The sequence below is a fragment of the Acanthochromis polyacanthus genome, chromosome 15 (assembly GCF_021347895.1).
Source record: "Acanthochromis polyacanthus isolate Apoly-LR-REF ecotype Palm Island chromosome 15, KAUST_Apoly_ChrSc, whole genome shotgun sequence".
NCBI lineage: Eukaryota > Metazoa > Chordata > Actinopteri > Pomacentridae > Acanthochromis > Acanthochromis polyacanthus.
Window position 1 is genome coordinate 4353335 of NC_067127.1, and position 24591 is coordinate 4377925.

At 41.6% G+C, this 24591-nt stretch overlaps 1 protein-coding gene across 1 annotated transcript in view; it reads left to right on the plus strand.

The window, feature by feature from the left end:
• The window catches only part of lrpprc (leucine-rich pentatricopeptide repeat containing), a 77104-nt gene that overhangs the window by 46853 nt on the left and 5660 nt on the right, over positions 1 to 24591 (plus strand). Inside the window, exons 25-35 of the mRNA XM_022198834.2 lie at positions 267 to 373; positions 8153 to 8221; positions 8316 to 8406; positions 8940 to 9082; positions 11295 to 11427; positions 12249 to 12375; positions 16829 to 16917; positions 17000 to 17204; positions 18940 to 19067; positions 19280 to 19395; positions 23717 to 23791. Of these exons, the coding sequence (XP_022054526.2) occupies positions 267 to 373; positions 8153 to 8221; positions 8316 to 8406; positions 8940 to 9082; positions 11295 to 11427; positions 12249 to 12375; positions 16829 to 16917; positions 17000 to 17204; positions 18940 to 19067; positions 19280 to 19395; positions 23717 to 23791 (1283 nt within the window). The remainder of the gene's footprint in view (positions 1 to 266; positions 374 to 8152; positions 8222 to 8315; positions 8407 to 8939; positions 9083 to 11294; positions 11428 to 12248; positions 12376 to 16828; positions 16918 to 16999; positions 17205 to 18939; positions 19068 to 19279; positions 19396 to 23716; positions 23792 to 24591) is intronic.

The window sequence follows — 24591 nt, forward strand, 5'->3', positions numbered from 1 at the left end:
GTCCTGAAGCTGCTGGACAGAGATAGTACGTAACGCTGAGCAGAGCGCTTTAGCAAGTTTACCGGGAGAGCTTAGGCTTTCATGCGGGACTTGTGTGTTTGTTGCAGAGCAGACTTGATACGACCGCTTTGTGCCTGAGACTTTGTGCCAAATAATGGAATCAGAAGGAAATGATGAAGTGTGTGGTGTGTTTGTTTACCTTGCAGGCGTTTTTATTCATGACCTTTCTCTGCTCTGTTTCCTCGCCTGTCTGTCTTTCTCCTCAGCCATGGACTTTGTGAGTCAGGAGCGAGGAGAGATGATTATGCTGTACGATCTGTTCTTTGCATTCCTGCAGACAGGCCGCTACCGTGAGGCTCGTAAGATCATTGAGGTAAGCACGCACACATATATATTGTCACAAAGGAGCTATTGTGAGAGCCAGGCTGGTGTGTTGATACGGCTTCTTCTTGGAACTAATGTGTCCTGCTTTTCAAACAGTACCTTGAGTAAAGGAGCATGTTTGATTCTGGGTTTGAGCAGATAGGTCTAGTGTGAAGTAATTTTCCTATCTTTAATTGAGCATTAATTCTCCATTTTGCCTTCTGTCTTAAATCAGCCCTGCTTAAGTGCAAATCAGCTCTAAAGTGTAGATATACTGCTGTCTTCACCAGGGTCATTCCATTTCAAAATCAGTTAAAATATGTAGAACCACCTCTACCCAACAATCTCTGATTTGCTGGAAATTTTAATAGGAAACATGTGGATATTTATAAAGATACTTGCGAAATATTAGGTTAAAATATCAAATACTTTCTGAAGTAAGTGGATTTTTTAAATTTGCTTGTCGACACATTTTTTACAACATCTGCTCTCAGATTAGCTCCTTCATGCTCGGGTCTGTTTGAGACAACACTTCAACACTTTCAGAAACCTCCAACCAATAAACGGCCAGCTATAATGGTGACCAGTAAAGTTGTCACTGCCTTCTTGCATGTGCGCTCGCTTTCCTTCTTAGAACATCCCTTATGTGCAGTTAGCATACAGTATTCATCCATTTCACTTGGCAGCTAGTTCCACTGAACCAGTTACAACACAACAACAAAACGCTACGTTAAACCGAGGACCGGCCTGTAATCAGTTCCGATTAAACAGCGAAACAACACAAGTTAAGGATGTGGTAAACCAGGGACCTCCTATATAAGTAAACATTTAAAAAAATGTACCTGCAGTGTATAAATCATTGCGACCTATTTATTCTATACTGAAATGAAAACAGCAGAGCAGCGTTCACCTGCCCGTATTAAATGGATGATTTCTGAAAACAGAACTACACACGTGGACAAAATTGTTGGTACCCCTCAGTTAAAGAAGGAAAAACCCACAATTCTCACTGAAATCACTTGAAACTCACAAAAGTAACAATAAATAAAAATTTATTGAAAATTAAATAATCAAAATCAGCCATCACTTTTGAATTGTTGATTAACATAATTATTTAAAAAAACAAACTAATGAAATAGGGCTGGACAAAAATGATGGTACCCATAACTTAATATTTTGTTGCACAACCTTTTGAGGCAATCACTGCAATTAAACGATTTCTGTATATGTCAATGAGCGTTCTGCAGCTGTCAACAGGTATTTTGGCCCACTCCTCATGAGCAAACAGCTCCAGTTGTCTCAGGTTTGATGGGTGTCTTCTCCAAATGGCATGTTTCAGCTCCTTCCACATATGTTCAATGGGATTCAGATCTGGGCTCATAGAAGGCCACTTTAGAATAGTCCAACGCTTTTCTCTCAGCTATTCTTGGGTGTTTTTGGCTGTGTGTTTTGGATCGTTGTCCTGTTGGAAGACCCATGACCTGCGACTGAGACCAAGCTTTCTGACACTAGGCAGCACATTTCTCTCCAGAATGCCTTGATAGTCTTCAGATTTCATCGTACCTTGCACACTTTCAAGACACCCTGTGCCAGATGCAGCAAAGCAGCCCCAAAACATTACTGAGCCTCCTCCATGTTTCACCGTAGGGACAGTGTTCTTTTCTTCGTATGCTTGGTTTTTGAGTCTATGAACATAGAGTTGATGTGCCTTACCAAAAAGCTCCAGTTTGGTCTCATCTGTCCAAAGGACATTCTCCCAGAAGCTTTGTGGCTTGTCAACATGCATTTTTGCAAATTCCAGTCTGGCTTTTTTATGAGTTTTTTTCAGCAGTGGTGTCCTCCTTGGTCGTCTCCCATGAAGTCCACTTTGGCTCAAACAACGACGAATGGTGCGATCTGACACTGATGTACCTTGGCCTTGGAGTTCACCTTTAATTTCTTTGGAGGTTGCTCTGGGCTCTTTGGATACAATTCCAACGATCCGTCTCTTCAATTTGTCATCAATTTTCCTCTTGCGGCCACGTCCAGGGAGGTTGGCTACTGTCCCGTGGGTCTTGAACTTCTGAATAATATGAGCCACTGTTGTCACAGGAACTTCAAGCTGTTTAGAGATGGTCTTATAGCCTTTACCTTTAAGATGTTTGTCTATAATTTTTTTTCCGATGTCCTGGGACAATTCTCTCCTTCGCTTTCTGTTGTCCATGTTCAGTGTGGTACACACCTTTTCACCAAACAGCAGGGTGACTACTTGTCTCCCTTTAAATAGGCAGACTGACTGATTATGAGTTTGGAAACACCTGTGATGTCAATTAAATGACACACCTGAGTTAATCATGTCACTCTGGTCAAATAGTTTTCAATCTTTTATAGAGGTACCATCATTTTTGTCCAGGCCTGTTTCATTAGTTTGTTTTTTTAAATAATTATGTTAATCAACAATTCAAAAGTAATGGCTGTTTTTGATTATTTAATTTTCAATAAATTTTTATTTATTGTTACTTTTGTGAGTTTCAAGTGATTTCAGTGAGAATTGTGGGTTTTTCCTTCTTTAACTGAGGGGTACCAACAATTTTGTCCACGTGTGTACATCAACTGTTGATCTCAGCAGTAAAACTGTTGAGGAATAATATGCAGAAAAGTTAGCGGATGCTGCACAAGCCAATTTTGAGAAAACATTCATTAAACATTAAATAGACTAGACCTAGCAGTCTCTGTTAGGTTGGGCCGGTGCAGAGGTGTTCACAGACAGTCTCTTTCTCCTGTTGCCAAAACTAAAAAATGAATCCTGGAAGGCTGTTGATGCAGCACTTTTCTCTTTATCAAAGCAACAGCGATCATCCCAGCAATGAGAATGCGCTTATTGGCCAACCATTTGACCTGGAAAATGCAGCCTTTAATCAAATATTCAGGCAACAGCGCTGAGTGCAGAGAAACTGTCAAGTGGCGAAGTTGACTGTGCCTTCTGGCGTTTTAGATGTCCAACATGTCGGATGTTGAACACATAGAAATATCAATACTCATTTAATGAGCCGAAATCAATGAGGAGCAATAATGAATTTCGATCTACCTGGTATGCAAATTCATACATGAATAGAAGATTGATATTTGTTGCACTGCACTAAGGTCTTCTTAATTTCCGCCAAGGCCCTTCCAAGCTTAAAACATTAGATGTCATAAGAGCTTTCATGCATTCTGCTTCTACTTCGTGACACTAAAAGCTATAAGTGAAGTTTTTCTTCAAGTTTGTTTTTTGCGACTTGCTGGATCAGATCTAAATGCAACATTAATCAGCGTTTCATCAGGTAGATTGTGGAGGCTGCTGTGAGCTGCAGAGGACATGCAGGATGTAATTCCTACCCTCTTTTTGTTATTGTCAATCGTCTGACCTGAATATTGTGAATATTTATATCTTTGTCATCTTAAGTCCTGCTATAAGCCCTGTAGATTAGTGTGAGGGGGAAAAAGAGAGGCAAAGCAGGCAGATAAGAAGCGATTTTCACATGGATGAAAGTGACGGCGACCCCGGGCTGGACAGCAGGACGGAGAGATTGAGGGATGAGCCTGACATCGGAGCAAGAGAAACAAGGCCATTATGTTGTGTGATCAGGATGAGAACAGAACAAAATATCTTAACCTCGTGTTGACATCGCGCCCTCTCTCTCTCTCTCTCGTGTCCTGATGTGGACTAAAATAGGGATTTGTCCCTCTTGAGGATTTCCAAACCCTCTTAAATATTATCGACATGTTATTGTCGCTGTCATTCCTCTCATGCTAGATTGTATGTCCGTTATCCTGCTTACACCAGAGAGTCGGCTACATGCCAGTGTTGTGTGAGATTGTTGATGGCTTGTAAATGGAGTAGATGTACAGTTGGCTGACTCATGGGGAAAAAAGCTCAGATTTGAATCCCATTAAAATGTTGTGGGGGGAGATTTGAAACTAGCAGTACATACAAGAACGTGCAGATCTTTCAATCGACTGTAATTTACTTTACATACGTGGGTGTTCACTGTAACAACAATCCTATTTTCACCTCACAAGCCTTTACTGAAAAAGCGCAGTATGCAGTGGCTGGAAGTATTGGACCGTAAAATCCAAACATTGAGATAAAAGATACTAAAATGCTGAGGAGATCTGCAGAGTTAGATGTTAATTCTCCCTGGGTTCACTGCTACAAGCAACACTTTTCAAATTACTCATAGGTATTTAGTGCATTGTTCATTAATGCAGCTTTGAAGTGTAATCAACAGAGTGGTGGTGACCTAAGTTCCCCAGAGTTGTCAGTATAATCAGGAAAAAAAAAAGAAAAACATTCACGAAGATGATACAGTATATTTTAAAAGCTGCTACTCACTTAACCTGCGTAGATTTTTCCAACAAAGTTCAGAAAGTTCACATCTGAACTGTCTCTTGCTACACTTGACAGATGCAGAGCTCAGGTGATAGAACTACAATAGAATCAGATCTATCACTCAAATATGAACGCACACTCAAAAAGCACAAATACTTTTTTCCCTGTGAGAGCGTCAAGTGGCGGTCCAGAGTGGTGTCTCTCTTTAGGCTGTGTTTGGTATAATTGGCAGCTGATTAATCACAGCTAATTAAATGTAATGATAGAGAAAGGTGGCCAATTTTGTGCTAAATGGTCATGGTTAGGTAGGGGATTGTCAGGTGGCCAGGCCTATTATTGCAGCACGCGTGTGTGCGTGATGGTCAAGGTTAGGTAGTATTGCTAAAGAGTGGTGAGCCATTATGTGTTTTTGTGTTAGGGAGAGGTGTGTGTGTGTGTGTGTGTGTGTGTGTGTGTGCGCTAAGTGGCTAGGTGATTAGCAGAATTAGAACATTAGGAATTGAGATGGAGAGGGTTTGTTAAGTGGAGGTGAGACGGGGTCGGATCTGGCTTTTTCTTTTTGTGTACATGTACGTAAGGATGAAAGGGAAACCTGTAAAGACGTTCCAGCGACTAAAAGGCCACACAAGACTCTTAAAGATGCCGCTGGATGGCCTTTAATACGCTCTGCTGTGTGTGTGTGTGTGTGTGTGTGTGTGTGTGTGTGTGTGTGTGTGTGTGTGTGTGTGTGTGTGTGTGTGTGTGTGTGTGTGTGTGTGTGTGTGTGTGTGTGTGTGTGTGTGTGTGTGCCGTGCGTGTGCAAAGCATGTGCCTTCTTATTTCTGAGGATTTTGTTTTCGGCCCAGATTAGGGAGATTTGTCCTGACGGATTCAAAATCCCAAACATATTTGTGTGTGTGTGTGTGCCAGTAGTTGTGCTGCTTTGAGCCCTCAAGACTTTACCAAGTAAAAGGAATCGGAGGCAAAAAGATGGAGCACTTGCACTGGGCCTGAGTCTCTAAGAAGATTAGACAGACTGAGAGAGAGAGAGTGAGTGCAACACATTTTAATTTGTCCCTTTGGCTGGTTGGGTAAGAACATAATGCCTTTGCCTGGGACAGCTAGAGGGATGGAGAGGCAGGGGAAAAGGCCGAGGAGGAGCAGGAGAGATTTGGAGGAAGAGGCAGGGATTGAGAGAAGTGGGGATTGAAAGAGGAAAGGATGACAGCAGTGAGGGATGGTCAGAGAAAGGGATGAAGCCCGTCTTTTCTTTACTTTCCCCTCCCTCTCACGGTATGATGGGCTCCCATCAAAGAGGCCAGCGGGGATTGAGCGCTGTTGATCCTCATTCAGATTAACTTCCTGCCAGATCGGTCTGCGTCCCTCTTTTTTTTTTTTTTTTTTTTTTTTTCTTAGCCAGATTATCAGGAAGAGAGGAGGAGTGAGATTTCTCAATCCTAGTCTCATTCAGATTGTATCAAAGCCCCCAGGAGACAGATGAAATCCTGATCACTGGTATTTCATGATAATAATCATCTAGTCACTCCGCATATCAGGCTAAATCGGAGCTACATGAGCCTGCAGATCAATCTATGTCAGCCCTTATTGACGGCCCACGCGCTCTCTGTATCTCCATATCATTGGTGGCCTAAAAGGAAAAGCAAATCTCCTGAAAGCTGCTGGGGCCTCGGAGGCCGTACATTTTAAACCTCAGCTGTTGTTGTTTTAGGTTCTATTTTGAACATTTTAACTTGTAACTTTGCCAGCAGACTTCTCTGTTTTATCTGATAACATCTCCAGCTCAGTGTTCAGGACTCAGACACTAGTGTCATACTCACGATAACACAGGCTTTGGAGTAATCTTCGTCTGGGATATTAGAAAAAAATGGTATTTGCTTATGAGAAGTCTTGGTGCTTGGAGGAGCATATATTCCGGGATAAGAAGAATTTGTGCACACATTCAGTGTATAACAGACACTGGCACTGCAGACTTTAGCAAAGCACTTTAAGAGGATGCATAAGTTTGATACTGGTGATGAACAATATTTGTTTTTCTATCTTAAAATGAAGGACAGCCTCTAATGTTGAAGGAAGGAAATTAGTGTTGAAACGATAAAATAAAAGTCACACATTTGGTGCTTTGAAATGGTTAGTACCAAATGTAGGCATAAATAAAACACAGTTTCAGGTATAAATATTTAAGTAAGGACGCTCTCAGAAATATTGCAATCAGTGCTTTTATTGCTCAATTAATTTCACTCAAAGTGCAGAATTTGTCACAGTTGTTCTGTGTATTTTGGCTGTCCCAGTTATTGTTCTTACAGTTAAAGATCTTCCTTTATCAGGCTGAGTGTTTGGATCAACAGTTAATTGATTTCACATTTAAATCACAACTTGAAGTGATGCAGGCAGCAAAAGACAAGGGCAGCAATTTTGGATTTATGTTATGCAGAAGAACTGACCCAGAGTTTAAACTGTCTTGTTGGTGATTTTATGCCAGTTAAAGTTTTTTAATGCTGCATTACGTGTTTTAAATTTATTACACAAATAATACCGAACTAAAGCAGGACCCTAAAATATGTTGCAATCCGTGTATCTGTCAGAAAAATAGCAGTTCTATATTTTCTTCCAATTTTTCAGCCCTGTGTTGTAGAATGTGTTTGGGGCAGATTTATTTATACTGCATAATCAATAATAATAATGAAGGCATCTAAGGTACCTTAAACCTTTGCATATCATTGCAAATTTAGGGATATGACTGTTGTTTTAACGAAACAAGCGGTTTTCGCAATGACTAATCAATTCTGTAACAGAAAAATAAGAAGCACACTAACAATTAAAAAAAGGCCCTCTGATGCAGCTCTGCAGGCATGACTCCTCTGAACAGTTTCCTATTTCCCTGTTATGTTATCTGTGTCGTGTTGCCTTGTAGCCTTCATGCATTGAGATGCTACAAAGCCAAACAAACAGCATCAGCACAGCTCCCATCCTGGTTAAAGCTACTGAAAATACATCCGTGTGATGCTAATGTAAAAGTCCTGCACTCATGTGAAAGGAAAACAGCTCAGTCTGCAAGCATTATTCTTCTTTACGGCAATGATATGTCCGTCTGATTCTTATACTGGATTAACATTGATGTCCATAAAGTAATATTTAAAATACTCTCTGGGCTCAATGGGTTTGTAGGGATCAATAGGCCTTTACCTTATGTATAACGCTCTAATGGTTTTGAGTTATATTTTATTGTAGTGATTTAAGCCTGAGTAGGGTTTAAGTAATATTTAAACAACCTGACTCGATTAGATGTATGAGTAGAATGGATCAATATCAGCAAAACACGGTGGGGGTTCTATATGTGGACACCACGGAGATATTTAATGCACCTTAAGTCCATAGTCTCTTATTGAATTACTCTCTGGTTTCTTTCCATTTAAATTCTCATCTTCTTTTCTTTTTTAGACACCTGGACTGAGGGCAAAGCCTGGACGCCTGCAGTGGTTTGCAGAGAAATGCATTGTTAATAACCAGGTAACACACCCACATACGCTTACAAACAAGGCCACAAAAAGAAGGTGGAAAATCCCAAAAATTCCAGCGTAATGTACATATTGTGTTTGTGTAGATGGAGGTCTTGGAGCAGATGGTCGACATGACGTCGAAGCTGTTTGAGTGCGACAGAGACGACATGTACAGCTACATCCTGCGGCTCTGCAGTGAGTGTTTTCTATCGTCTCTCTCCGTGCTCTTTTGTTTAGCTTTTCTCGGTGTTTGTGTGCGTGTTTGACCTTCCACCTACCGTCCGTCTCCTCCGCTGTGGTGACCTCCCACCTCTGGGTGTGCGCTGTTCCCTCCCCAGGCTTTGAGTGTGTGACAGAATGGGATCAGTCAGAAGTAAGCAGAAGACACGGTGTGATTGCTGCAGTGGAGAGCAGAGCAGATAACGGTTGTGATTGTAGTGTTAAAGCTGATTGTCAACTCATTACTCCCACCTCCCTGCACACCCACACACACATAGACACGACACTGGTTGGTACGTTTGATAAATTACAGCGTAGTTGAGGGTCGGTCGGTTGATCAGATTAGTGATTTGATTGCCTTCTCTCAGCATGGAGCGCTTTGTCAGAAATTGCTCTCTGCAGCAGGCTTGGTGCTGAGCTGACTGCACGGCCGCACAGGTCTCACGGCTTTCATAGCAAATTACAGACCTGCTCTCAGTCCACACTGCTTTGTTTCTGCTTGTTTGCAGAGGACACAAACAACTGGGAGAAGGCAGAAGCCATGTGGACGAAGATGCAGGAGGAGAACGTGATTCCCAGGGAGAGGACTCTTCATTTACTGGCAGACATCCTGAAGAGTAACGACCAGGAGGTGCCCTTTGAGGTGCCTGAGGTAAAACCCCAGCTTTAACAATCCGTACATTCCAGTAGTGCTCATTGGGCACCTCTGTTATTCAGAAGAATAACTGCCAGGAGGTTCCCGACGGGGAAAGAGCAGATCAGAGCAGGTAATCTGAAAGCAAAGGTCAGGAGATTTCCGACAGCTCTGGATGAGTGTGAAGGTGCCTGAGGACAAACACAATACAATGTGGCTGCTCACACGTCTCTGTCCCTACATTTTGAGTGAAAATGAATGGTAGTGCCCTTAATAATGGCACTAAGGTAATTTCTTACACAAAATTTAAATTTGCTGCCACTTAAGAAAAAGAAGAATGGATCACCTGCATAAGTAGTCAATTGTTGTAACAAGATGTTCTTCACAATATAACAAAATGCATTCATGTTTTAACAAGATGTTATTACGTTAGTGCAACATACCAATGTATCACAATATGTAGCATGTGTTGTTGCAGCCTTTCACACTATAATGTGATTATTTTTATTGCTATAACGGGTAAATTGAGAACAGATAAATTGAGAAATATGATTATCTACTCAGTTTGATTAAGTTCTGCTTCATTCTTGGACTAAAACATGGTAATATTCTGCAGTTATTGAGCTCAGTGGACGATACTGTGATATGTATGCATGCACAGAAGGAATTTAAAATGCATTAGACTGTATAGAAGGAAGAATAAATCCGATCCTCAAGAGGTAGCCGAGCACCATTTCTTATTGATCAGCTCCACCAGTGTGACTTATTGCAGTGTGATCATTTGTACTCGATTACAGCAGAATTTTGCTGCATCTCAACTCAAAAATTAAGCAGAAGTTGAAGAAAAACTTCATCTACTCATGTAAATTATCAATTTTCTTACATGTATCCGTTGTCGGTGTTTCAGCATGACAAAACATTGCGTTGCATCCAAAAAAAACCTCCTTTATGTGTTGTGACAACAATGCACTGCAGTAATTTCTTCTTTTTTGAGAGACTGATTAAATAATCCCGAATGAATATAATCATTAATTGCACCTCTGCCTCTATATTACAGGTGTCATTGATTAGTATAAAACATTTTGAGGCTTATTTTGCAAAAAATATGAAATCCCAAAATATATTGCAGTCACAAAGACACACAAACTGTGTCGAAGAAAATAAATAAAATGAAGAAAAACTACATTAGTGCGTTCGCGTTGTAAATACACACAGTGATCTTGCCTAGTAATATTCTGTACATGGTTAGTGCAGGTCTGGTATATGGTGCTTCAATGAAACTGCACTGATGAGTATTGAGTATAGCCAAATAAAAACTGAAGCTGCACTCCATCTTTGAAAACACAATGGTCTCATCCCCACTTATTCTCATTCTGATGACACTACAAGTTATTTTTTTCCCTGAATAAAAACTGTTGCTTGCTGAATAGATTAACCGAAGAGCGCGTTGACCCCAGCCTCTGATCGCAGGAGCTAACCCCCAAAAACCTCTGAAAACTCTTATCAGCTGCTCTCCATGCAGCCCCCTACTCCGCTCCACTTTAAGCCTCTGTTCATTACATGCACAGGAAACAGGATTGAAGCTCTGATCTGAAGTGTAGTCAATCAGACTGGCTGGCTGGTGAAACGAATTACAGCTTGATCTGTCTGTAAATCTGTAATGCCAGACTAATTTAGCCAGCTGCTAAATGCCACCATATGGCTGCCGCTTGACGCTTAGCTATATACGTGTATACGCTCAGCGGAAACCAAATTAAGGTTTTTCCTTAACAAATTAAACACAAACAAGACAGAGGGGGCTTTCAACTCCTCTTCTGTTGCTGCCTTCCTTCTTCCTTGCTGCATTTTTCCTCACTTTGCTCCAGCAGCCCGTAGCATGATGAGACAGGAAGTGATTGCTGTTGCCCGAAGCGATGAACTTGGTGACTCCCAGGGGCTCTTTCGTTGACACCCCTTCACTCCAGCACACACACTCTCTAACACACACACTTTTCTTTTGCCCCTGGGGTGCCAGACCTAATTTGCCCCCAGCCAATACAGCTTAACCCCCTCCCCTCGCTGCTACACGGGTGACCGAGCATTACGGGACCCTGCCCAGCGTTACTGCACTGTCATACACACACATGCACACACCAGCTCGTTGCCCGTGTTTTCAGGCTTTAATACTACATGTAGCTGTGTTTTGATGGAAACACTGGACTGAGTTTCAGCACTATTGTCTCATTTACAGACCTGGTACGAACAGGATGACACCACACAGCAGGTCAAGCCAGCAACGGGAGCACCAGCTCCCTCCACACCCAGAAATGCTAACGACTACCAGGTCCGTCTGATGGTCCTCTGTAAGAAAGGCAAGGTCAAAGGTAAGCAGCAGGAGGTGCTGGTGTTGTTCTAACATAACACAGAGCAGAATTTAACGCAGAGCATGCCAGGTTTACACACCTCAGCTGTCTGAGGTGTGTAAACTTTCCATTTCTAGTCTCCTGAAACCAAATTTTAAGCTGCTTTAAGAAATTTTACCTTCAAGGGAGCAGAAATTGCTTAGCACACAACTTCTAATAGAACAAAGTGCCAGAGTACACCACAATGATGCCATGCCACTTTTTTTTTATAAGAGTAATCACACTTTGCATAATCTAGTTGCATAATGCAATTTTTTTTAAGTGCTTGAAGTTCCAATCATTACTAAAGCTCCTGTCAAGCAAGACAGCCAATAAAAAATGTTAATTCAACGGCAATTCATGCATTGAATATCATTCTTCACTATTAATGCTAAAGTCAATTAGTGTTGAGGCCTAAAGTCAAGTTGCAACACATTTATTTAAAAAAAAAAAGGCTGAGTTAAGTTACAGGTGCTTATACACTAATAAAAACACAATTATGAACACTAATTTGCATTTTTGATAATAGAGCCCCTTAAATCCTCCACATTGATCATTTGAATGATTCTTCGTGAACATAAACATTGTTATTTTATTGAAAATGTCTCATCTTTTTTGTTGGAGCTTCAAATGGCTTTGGATACTTCAAGTAGCACCCATTTTCCAATCAAAATGAAAACACTGAAGCTGCAGATTACTCTATTAATCCAGTAATTTGAGGATAATCTCAAATTCTGCGGTTCTGTATCCTGTCCCATTTCTGACTCATTCTTTTCTCTCTGTCTTATGCTTTCTCTCTGCAGAAGCTTATGGGATGCTGAAGGAAGCTGACAAAAAGGGTGTGGCGCTAAGCCCCGCCCCTTACGATATCATCATCCGCGCTCTGTTGGCCGAAGGTTCCAGTGAGGATGCCATGGCAGTCAAGGACATGTAGGTGTCTTCTAACAACTAACGATAAGTTTGGTAAAAAAGTTGCAAAACAGAAAAATAGCAGTGCTTATTCAAAGTTATGATACCAGGTGTAAACAGGTAAATATGTAGTTTCAGAGCCTGTTTATGACCTGTGTTGAAACCACAGAGGAAGGAAATGTGATGCTGTCTGGCTATATTTCCAAACAATCTGCCAGGAACACATTTTAGAGTTACACTCTGTTGTTACCACAAATAATTGTGAACAAATAGAGAGAAAAAAGTCCAGTCCTACTTTCCCTTTTCATCTCCACAGAGCTGGAAGTCTAAAGGGAAGTGAATGTCAGGTTGTCAGTTTCACAAATTATCCCTCATTGAGTCCCCCGATCCAACAGGGTACTCAATGGTAAGGTGTGGTAGAAAAGGGTTTCCCAAGCTGAGTGACTGTCAGTTTTGGCTGTTTGAGGAAACAACAGCCCCTTTTCTCAATTTTTATTTGCTTGCAGAATGTTAATTTTGTCAACTCTTTGAAGGAGCAGTCACATCTTGTTGTTTTCCCTTACAAATAATTACCAACAGCTAAACAGTATTGTGATGCTTCAGAACAGTTCGTCTCAGTGAAACATTCACCCTTAATATCTGAAATGCGACGCCGTTAATGTTGCACTGTTGTCCGTCTTTTCAGTCGGTGGCAACAACTGCTGCTCCTCCGTAGACATGAGGATTATAAAGTGATTGTGTTCTAACACACTCAGCCCTGCTGGATGTGAGCAATGCTTTGTGCTAAGCCCCAAGATAGACACGCGCTCGGATGTACAGATTAATTTGGGTTTTCTGGGAAGCAGGTGACTTTGTGCAGAAACATCAATCTCCTTCCAATTAGTAATGTATCGTGTGTTGTTGTGTTACTGGGGCCGTATCAGGGCTGGTGCCTGGAGACAAGTGGATGGACAGACAGAGGTATTAGAGATCTGAGCTTAGCATAGAGCCGATCTGCTCTGCTGTTTGTCTTTTTAGGTAATCTCCTCCCTTTTTCTTTATCTCCTTTTGTCCCTTTCTTTGTATCGCTTTCTTTCTGCAGAGGAAAACACAGAAGCAAGGAGTTTAGATAATAACATAATGGCTTACAATGAAAGAAGAGATGCAGTTACTAATTCGTGCAGAAAGGAAAAAAACATGTAAAAACATCTATTACACTATCAGCCTCTCCCCTGTTTTCAGCTCTCTACACGGCTCGCTCTCTTATATTATGAGAAATAATCATATCAATTTGAGACCCGTGTTTCAACAAGCGCGAGGCACTACGAGTGATAACCCATCTCCAGTCTCTTTTTGAATTGGTTTATGGCATCCCTGCCTGGATAAAAGCTTAGTTTATCTGCACTCTTAATGAGAAGTGAAATGAGCTGAGAGGAGAGTCGGGGAAAGATGGAAATGGGAAGGAGAGGATGGAGATAAAAAGAGCTAAATGGGAAAAGAGGAGCGAACGAGGAGAGGAGGGCTAGATTTAATCACGTACGAGGATAATGAAGACGCTATAGGCATTAATTCTCAGTGCGTGTGGGTGTGTGTTTGTTTTTGGGTAATCTGTACAGAATTGAGCAGCGGGGTGCTTATGGTGAGATTAAGGGATTGGGGAGAGAGTGATGAAGAGGAGGATGATGGGCTCATTGGCTGAAGCGCAATACCCCTAGAAGGAGAAGGTGAGAGTGTGTGTGCAGGAAAAAGGTGAGCGAGAGATTTTCTCCCACCTGATAAGAATAATTCTGACCCCACACCCCCGCTGTTCGGTCTCCACGGCAATCCGTCGGCGACCCTGTTACTGCTCCAATCTTCGCAGTGACCCTGTCGCAGCGGCTGCCGGATGCTGCACGACCCGGGTGTCGCCGCGGCGATAAGGATTGCCAGCCCTGATGCTCAATTGAGCGGAAGGATTAATCTGGTTGCCGGGCTATAATAATAAATAAAAAAAAAATAAAAAAAAGCCAGGCAGGAGGCAAGCTTGATTGAGGTTTTAGTGGCAAAGAAATGAAAAGGAGGAGGGCTGAAGAGGACGGCAAATAGACGGACAGACGGAAGGAGGAAGTGATGAGGAGGAGAAGCTCCCGGAGGCCTCAATACTGCAGCATTCAGCCTCACCCTCCCACATAATACCACACTTAGATATACAGAACGCACGTGAGGAGGCTCAGCGGGAAGAAACATCACATATACGGTGACATCAATCAACCGCTTGATGTCCGTATTATTTTCAGGTCACAGCAGGTGCTTTACTAGAGGCTCAAACTCGCTGTCAATCAGATTTGTTCCTGTTGTCTTGTCTGTCTTATATCTTTCAGTTCATGTGTTTATCCCCTCCGTCTAAATGTGATGCCTCATAATGGCGCAGAATTCAAAGCTTAAGATGCCACACAGATAGAAAGTCAGCCGTCACAGATTATATAGATTTGCTTTTAGCGGTTCACGGCAGTATCAGCTTTAAAGTTACAAATAATGGACTTTCTTATAGCGTCACTCAGATATGGATAAAATCTATCATGTATATGTAATCTAGTATCAAAATATGAATATTCTTTTTTTTTTTCTCTTTACTTTCATAGAAATGAACCGAGCCACGTGGGATTAAATGGCACACAATAATACCTCTTATAAATAGATGTCCAGCAGTTTGCATGCCGCACGTGCAAAAACAAAATAAAGACGAGCTTTGCTTTTGTTTTTGTCCATTTGCTTTGCGGATAATCTGACAGCAAAATAGCACTCGGCCTAACATTCACATTCAGATAAAAATAATTACATTGGGACTGTCTGTTTTTGACTGAATTTAGTGATCTAAATACCCAGAGAACAGAGGCACGATATGAGATTGATCATTTCAATATGAGCATAAAGCATTTCTGCACATTGATTTGTAGCTCAAGATATATTAAAAGGAAAGCAACATGGTGTACACACATCAGCCACAACATTAAACCACCGGCTGAATATTGTTTACGCCCCTCTTGTGCCACCAAAACAGCTCGGACCCTTCAGAAACAACAACACATACAACAGCCATTTCCCAGCTAATGGTAACATTTTGTTACAACAAAAAATGCACCAGTAACAAAAACAAAGCAAATAAACAACAACAACAAACTAAATAGGGGGAGTGGGGGCGTTTAGATTGCGTAATGATTGGTGATAATAATAATAATTATGGAGCACTAGTCAGTTCATATTGAATAAAATGTAGGAAGTGCGACCAAACCTGATAGAATTTACCCCGACCAACATTTAATCTTGCAATAAGCTGTTCAAAAGAGGCTGTATCTGTCATTAACTTCAGCTGGACCTTATTTGACTCTTCCAGTGTCTAATAATAATTCTTAAAGCAGTGATAAACCCAGCTGGTGCCAGGGCAGACTCCAGCTTGGACCCTTTAAAGTTCGGTCATGGGAGATCTGAGGGTGTCCTGTGAGTTGATTCCTCCCTGAATTGGGCATGTTCAATCACATCACACTAACAGTTGATTGGATTGGGTTCTTTGTTATGTTCCTCAAGCCATTCCTGAGCAGTTTTCTCAGTGTTGCAAAGCACACTGTCCAGCTGGTTTGTAGCAACATTTAGGTTTGTGGTACAGGTCAAAGTAGCATCAACATGGAGCACTGCCCTCTAACAAGATGATCAATGTTATTCACTTCACCTGTCAGTGGTTTTATTTATTTATAATGTTTTTATTGAACATTCATCTTACATACATTCCACACATGCATACAAGTTCTTTTTTTTTTTTTATAAAGCTTTGATTATAAGTAATTGAACAACATTACTGAACAACTGTAAAGCAAATTAGAAGAGAGAGAGAGAGAAGGAAAGAAAAGAAAAACATAAAATTTGAAGAAAAAAAAGAAGAGGGGAGAGAGAATAGAGTGGAGTGGGTTTAGGATGTTTTAAGTATAATATAATATAATATAATGGGGGTGTTGCGATTTGATAAGTAGATTCTGTGTTTGAGATGGAGATCTACTTGTATCTACCCATGTGTAATCATATATATGTGCATCCATATATGCACGAATTTACATACATACATATACATACCTATATATTCATACATACGCATCCACATATACACATATATTCACACAAACATACAAATGTAAACATGCACCAGGGGTCATTATACTTTATCTGTAGAGGTCAATGAGGGTTACAGAGATATATAGAGAAACATATTTTATATGTATTCTATCAGCTCCATATCTGTAGAGATTAGTGATAAGACAAACAGAAGAGAGCAGCTGTCTTTAGCCTTAAGCTATCAGAAGTACCTGTCAGTGGTTTTAAAGTTACAGCATTGATTTTTAGCCATTATCCTGCAGTTTCTTGAGTCCTTGCGAGTAAAATCTTATTCATTTTCAACAGACTGACACAGATAAGACTCATATTGTTAAAAGCTGATAACCAAGAAAATGTTTTCTCTCCCCCTCAGTGCCGAGTCTCGTGTGCCAGGCTTCACGCTGACTGATGTTGCCAACAGCATGTTCATCATCACATACAGCAAGAAAGACCAGGTCAAAGGTAAAGAACTGACATGGACACTAAACACACACCTATAGTCGTTTTCTACACACACACACTCATTTGTTGTGCTCCTCCACAGATGCTCTTGAGAAACTGAACTCGATGCTTCAGTCGGACCACGTGCCCTCCCATCTTGCCGTCACCAGACTGGTTCAGGCCCTGGGTAACCATGGCGATGTGGCAGGAATCCAGCGAGTGGAATCACAAATTCAGAGCCTTGGTACACGAATCTACCTGTCCAGCATGGTGTTTGTCAACAACACAGCCTTGGCACACATCAAAAAGTAAGGCCTCTAACTTAATATGTGGAGTTTTATCAATCTACCCAAACTTCTGGGTAGGATTTGTAGATTTCTGACCTTAACGACTCCAGAGTTGCCTCAACGTCCTCGAACAAAAACTTAAAGCATCAACATAATTTGAAAGATCCTAGAATCACTTTAAAGCCTATGTGAAGAAAGAGGTTTTAACTGAGGATTTTGGACATGTGTGACTTTAATTTAGGCATAAACAGCTTCAGTAACTCTGATCTCTTGTGTAACACCAGACTAACACCAACCACAAGTAGTCAAATGGAGAACAGATATCAAACAGCATGAGCAAAGTGTTACTCCTATACAGTCCGGTTTAAATCTTTTGTAAGCACTCTTAGACATACAGACAGCTTAATGCGATACCAGCAGCAGAGTGTGACAAGATCAACGTTGACACACTCTTCAAGTAACGGCTCACAAGGCGAGGAAGGCGTCAAGTACAAATAAGAAACACGGGCGTAATAGGATTATTCATGGGTTCCTTTTAATGTCGTGAAAACACCCGTCCTCCACCGCTGCTTTGTCGCCTCTCAAACAGAGAACAAAATAATAAAACGCATTGTGCATCAAAGTTTCATTGTGCCACTTGCCGCATTAGCGCAGTCCCCCAGCTCCAACAGCAGCGTCCCCATGCCAACTCGGAGGGACAGCAGGAAGTGAAGAATAGCAAAGAGGTCTCACGCCCGATTGGCCTTCGCAGTGCGGGCCTGTCAGCTTGAACCCTGACCTCTGGGAGCGGCGCTCTGAGCCTCTCTGACACGTGCTTCCCCCGTCGTATCTGAGTCAAGCTGACTGGTTAAGAGCTGCGGCGGAAAGGCGAGCAGGCCCGGAAAGCGAAGCACCACATTTAGAGGGGCCCCTTGCTGAATTATTCAGACGGTCCCAGTCGCAACAATCACCGTAGATATGTTCCCCCCACCTCTGGACGCTCACACATGTACATACACAGTGATGCACACACACCCCGCCTGTTAAATATTCATTACGACTGGTGACGGTGGGGAGGGAGCAGCGAGCGCAAAGTGTTAGTAGCGAGGTTGGGTTGCCAGATTGAGTTCTTTTAGATTTGTACCGCTTTAGCGTGCAGGCTTTGTTTGGTTGTGGCAACCTCAGCAGAAAAACATTTCGCAGTATTAGTGGAAGAATGAGTTGCTCTGCACTCAGAGGGAGGCCGTAAAGGACGAAAAGTGAAACTAATTACTTTAAATACAAAACATTTTCAAAGTTCACACAGGGGCAGTTCTATCGTTCTTTAAGCTGGCCAGTTTATGATATATTCTATGCATATCCACTTCAAAGAGAAATCAGAGTGCAACATATTGCTAATGTGCTGTATTTCTCCTTTCCCGGTATCTCTAAGAAATACAGCCATACTGTCCTTCCCCAATAAGGATAAAAGCAGGTGTAAAGGTTGGGTGGTGAACGGACCAAAGTTGTACCACAACCTGCTTTCAATCAATACACTTGCTTGCCTACTTTACTAACTATAAAACAACCTTCCCCTAACCTAAATCACACCAGAGTTGCCATTCATAGTCATTGAAATTGGCAAAACTTGTCACTGGAAGTTAGTTTTGCAGAATTATCCCATATCCTAGTCATGATGAGTTTTGCTTCTCACACATGTGCAGGTTATTGAGTGTAGTTCTGAGGTTCAGCTACTCAACTAACCCACTCGTCAATTCTTACCTGTCTCCCTCTTCAGTGGCGATGTGGAATCGGCAGTAGAGTTGCTCGAGGGCGTCTACACCAGTCCAGACAGCACGAGCCCCAGTATGTCCTTCGTCTTCAGAAAGGTCTTGGAAGGTGGCAACGACCATGCCTTAGACAAGCGTGAGACACACACACACACACACACACACACACACACACACACACACACACACACACACACACACACACACACACACACACACACACACACACACACACCGCATACATATTTGCATGATTAACATAAACACAGAAACTGGGACCTCAAGCAAAGGACTGATTTTAAGTGAGGCAAAATAACTGCTGACTGATATGTGCTTGTTGTGTTGCAGTGAGTGCTATGGCAGAGCGACTAGCCAACCACTTTGCCTGCTACAGACCAGCTTCAGACCTCTTCCTCCAGCTGCTGGACATGGACAAGGTCGAGGACGCCAAATTCATGCTGGCTGTAAGTGTGTGTGTGTGTGTGTGTGTGTGTGTGTGTGTACGGGCCCAAAAAGCTGTAAGCCTGAAAGCCAATATGTTTGTGTGTGAAGTATCACTGATATATTTGTAGCTGAAGCCAAATTCAGTATTTTATGTTCTTCTTTTTTGTGTTCTTTTGTTTTCAAATGGTAGTCTGAGATACAAGGGCGTGTGTGTCAGTGTGTGTGTGTGTCGGCGTGTGTTTGTGTGTGTGTGCAGGGCTTCCAGATAAGGGGCTGAGATGGGGTACGTGTAATTAATATTGGAGGAAATTGACTAGCATTCATGAAAATGGATATAGGCACGTTTCTTGCTGCTCGGTCTCATCTCACCTCATGACTAATTAAACGTGATGAAGGAATCCATGATTTTCAGGTCATGGACATTCATTAATGTCTATCCAGAGGTAATGAGAATACTGGGAAACAAACTAGAAGCCTTGACAATAAATAATGAGTCAAGAAAAAGCAAAAATACTTCTAGAATTATCTGCTGTTGGCTCTTAACCTGCTAAAATCTGCACAGCTTACGAAAAGATCTGTAAGACTGTTTTTTTTTCTTTTACTTTTTGTGATCTCTTTAAATACATTTTAAGTCATCTGGAGCATTTTCGTCCCAGCACACTTTCCCATTTGACTTCCTTGCACTCTGCTGCGTTTTAAATTATAATATCAAAGTAATTAAAATCTTCCACAAAACAATCGACAAGGGACCCGCTGGTGAATTTAGTCCATCCCAACTCCCAGCAGCCTTCGTCCAGTTGTCGGAGCCCGGCGATGCTCTTCCCGTCGCGGTCGCTGACTTATTTATCCGTCCTCACATTTATGTCAGGAAATGCTTGCCCACATTCCACCGCTGAGTCTGGTGGTCTGAAATTGGCCTCCGACTGCTTCACTTATTTAACGCAGGTCGTACATTACAGCTCAATGACTTTGCATTGAGCCCGGGGACATGAATATGTAGCAGCTAGATGGGTGAGAGTCAGGAGGGTCAAAAGATTCTCGAAAAAGGACACAAATATTTAAACGAAGAGGCAATCATTTTGTTTCTTTCCTCCTGTCTAGCCGATTTTAATTTCACTCTCTTGATGATTGATTGCTCACTGAAGGACAGAGATCTGTTAAAACTAGAGAAATCAGTGTTTTTCAGGTCATTTCATGTTCCTGCTTTCTTTATATCCTTGAACTAGATCTGTGATTTAGAGCACATTACATTGATTTTAAATTACTCTATATTACACTGGCTTAATTTAGCATGTAGGTTAGTAAGCTAGAACAACACCAGTTTGTCAGAAAGTGAAACTGGAAAACACAGACAGACATGGAAACCGCTGTAGACACAAAGATGACGTCTGAGTCTCATCTCCCCCTGACATCTTGAGTGACTTTGCCTCTCAATCTTTAAACAGGGATGCCTGACTAACATGCATGTTAATGAACATATATGTTACTCACTGCTCCCATCTTTATTACTATTTAAACATAAACTAAGGTTACATGATTTAAATGCTATAATATGGGACTTGACTTGATTTTTCCTCCCCTTCTCTTGCTATAAGATATATAATAAAAACGTAGGAAGTGTCTATGATCAGGTTTCATTGTAGAAGGCCAAGCAGAGAAAGAGGGAGGAAGATTGTACTATTGAAATTGATATTTACCACAAAAGTAAAGGAAAATGTACTTTAAAAAAGCAAAAATCATCAGTGATGGAATATAACTAAGCGCAATAGTCAAGTCTTATATGTGAGTACAAATTTGAAATGTGTACCTTCCTAAAATATTTCCGTTTCACATCACTTTAAACATCGACTCCATGCATTTCAGAGCTAAATATTGTACTTCTGCAAGTTAACAAACAAAACTTGTGAAGAGCTTGGGAAAAAAAGGATTCATTTTTTAAAAATCTGAATACTTTTTGTCATCTCAAATGTGACAATTGTTGCTTTTTCCTCTGAAACTACAGTAAAGTGATCACTCGTGATCACTAGTTGCACGTGTGAATAAAACAGTTAAAGATTAGTAACACCTAAATTAATCATTTAAATGACACTTCACCCCTGAAATCTACACTGTATTGAAGTGCTATGTGGACATTTAAACGTTTGAAGGAACAGACAACAATTTTAAAGAGACTGAAATAAAAATATGTGCAAATTTGGATGCAAAACTTGGAGCGAACAACATAATAAAAGCGATAAACAGCATTAAAAAGCAGCAGTAAATAGCAGGGCTCTAAGCCAAGTCCTTTTAAAGATGGTTAATCATGGGGATTATCTGATTGAACTCAGGATGATGTTTTTACCACAAACACAGAGGAAGCACTTGAAGTATGAGAAACCCACCGATACGCAGTCGGAGCGCCGTGCCTCCTGAGCCCTGAAAATTTAATTACTTGTGCTAAACAGGGGCAACAAGAAAACAAACCTCGAGGACAAATCCGTATGGTGTTAGAAAGTAAAAGCAAATGTCGTAGCAAGGATGTGACCCAGACTAAACTGCCGTGCTCCAGTTCGTCCCTCATCGCGGCCTGTTTCGGTCTTTCCAACTCCCCCCCTCCTCCAAGCCGCTCTTCCCGGGTCACTGGGAGTAGCAGCCCAACTCCTCCATCCCATCAGAAGTGAAGCAGGACCAAAACTCTGAAAAGCTTTTAAGTAGGCAAGCAGACTATAATGATGACAAGGCTATCAGGAGAGAAGGAGGTGAGGCCGGTGGGGAGCGAGAGGGATGAAGTCAGTCATTAAGACGAGAAACGGCGGCAGAAGGAGGCAGTGAGGCAGGCGGACCCGTGTACAGCTGCAGATGTGTGCGCTGGGAGGGCGGATTGAGGAAAAGGAGGAACATTCCCTGGGTATTCAGAGCTTTTAGGCAGCGTGTGTGAGGAGCAGGGGAGACTGCAGGCCTGGTTGGTTGTGGCGTCGCCGTTGGGAGCGGTCGGTGTGGCAGGGGAGGAAAAAAATACAGGAGAGAGCGAGTTAGAGCGCCGAGCAGAGTTGCCTCAAAGAGTGAAGTGACGTGGCGTTGGTCTAATTGCCTGATTGTACAAAAGCCATTCTGCCACTTAGTGACTCTGAAAGAAGGCTGCTGGCTTCGTGTGTGTGTTAGTGTGGTCCTGTTAAAAGCCTCTCAGGCCGCTCGCTTTTAATTCTGTACGGGGCAGAGAAGAAGTGAAACACGTTAGTTTACGACTGGCTAGTAATCGGACCTCATTGCTGCTCAGCTCAGAGCTCAGCAGTGTTAATGCATCTCCTGCACACACACACATATGCATACACACACACACACACACACACTGTGCTATATGTATGTTTGCATGTTTTCATCATAAGCAGTCATGCACAGGTTAAATAGCCAGCAACACATGCCTGTCACTTAACAGATTTTCACCATAAAGCACCATGTGTTTCTTAAATACTGTCATGTTTGTATGTATCTTATTATTGAGTTGTAAAGGTTTTTTCCCCCAATATTGCTGCCAATAGCGAGTCAGAATCTGATGTAATTTTACCTAAAAAGCAGCTATTACAGTTGCAGTTCTGTCAGAAATGGCTCACTGCTGCCTAGAATGTACGCAAAGGGATATTTCAGGATTTAAAACTCTGCAATAAGTTCCTGCCACTCATATCGGTGCATGTATCAGTCAGTGAATACCAGCAAATAGCTGAACACAAATGACAAAAATGAAACGGATGCAGAGAGACGGTGCCACTTCACCGTAACGTCTCCACCAGAGAGGACTGAGGAGTTTATTTTATGACTGTCTGTCCATATTCATGTGCAGTTCTTTAAAAAACACATCTAATGAGCCTGTTTATGCCACAAAATGAATATTGTCTGCTTTATTATCCACCTCAGAAGAGACAGAATAATGATGAAGACTGCTCAGGTGGAATAATTACGCTCGGTCTCTCTTGCTCATCCGTCTCTTTTACACTGATTCAAGTCTTAAAGCTGCTCAGGAGACCATCATGCAGGGAACAGCTCGGGCTTCGGCTCTGTTTACGTAGCACTAGATCTGGCCTTTAGTGTGACTAAGTGATGATAATTATGCTTTCTGATGTGAACACCGCTGTACATTTAAATTCATAAAGAAACGAGTAGTTATTAAATCCATAATTATCCTTTAACCTGAGTGTGACCCTGAGTGTGTGGGCGTGTTGGAGTGCACGTGTGTTTATATACTGTATCTGTGTGAATAGCTCAAGTTGGAGAGTCTTCTTGACTTCAGAAAGAGTCAAGAGAACCCACTGTTATCTCACACTTATCTTTTCTGTCTTTTTTTTTGTCCGTTTTGTATCGACGCAGCGCTGCAACGCCTTGGCTGAACAAAAGGAAGTGTTGCTGTCCTTTGTGGCTCAAAAGGCTCAGGTTCCTGGGCAGGTAATGCCACTCAGTACTTCTCTTTAGCATCTGCATTTCTGAAACAATAATTGAGTTTTTTTAGGGTAAGCAAGGCCTGATAACTGACTCTTGTGCCCTGTGTTCTCGTTTATTTACATCAAGCCATTTTGTGCAGTGGTTGATATTGCCAGAATAGTGCCATTGATAATCTTGACAACATGAATTTTTAGCTGTACAAACAATTTATCCTGATAACTACGCTTCCACTGCAATAACCTGCCCTGAAGTAGTTTCTACAGGGGCGTTTCCTGCAGTCAGAACACACACCAAGGTTCACACTGTCCTGAAATGTCCTGCAAGTTCCTGGAAAATGGCTTATTGCTCTGAGCCTACTGTTGGCGGGGTTGTATTCATGAAAATGCCAAAAGTACTCAATATATCTGAACCAGAAACTGTAAAAACAGAAATGTTGGTCAGATTTTGAGCTTTCCAACTGTACTTTTTTTTTTCTTCTCCAAATTTATTTCTCGTTTCTAATAAACAAACATACAAAATAATACATAATAAAACACAGACTCCCCCCCCACCACCACCACCATATGCACACACACACCACACACTCATCATTCATACCACATACCCACCAGGCTATATTTCGTATTCCGAACCCTGTTCCTGTCAAAATCATCATCCTCATCATTATCATCATCATCGTCATCACCAACACTACCATGTCCATTAATAGGATTGATGGGATTTAAAAAAAAAAAAAAAGATGATGATGATGATGATGATGATAATAATAATGATAACAAAGAATCATCACAACATCAGACATT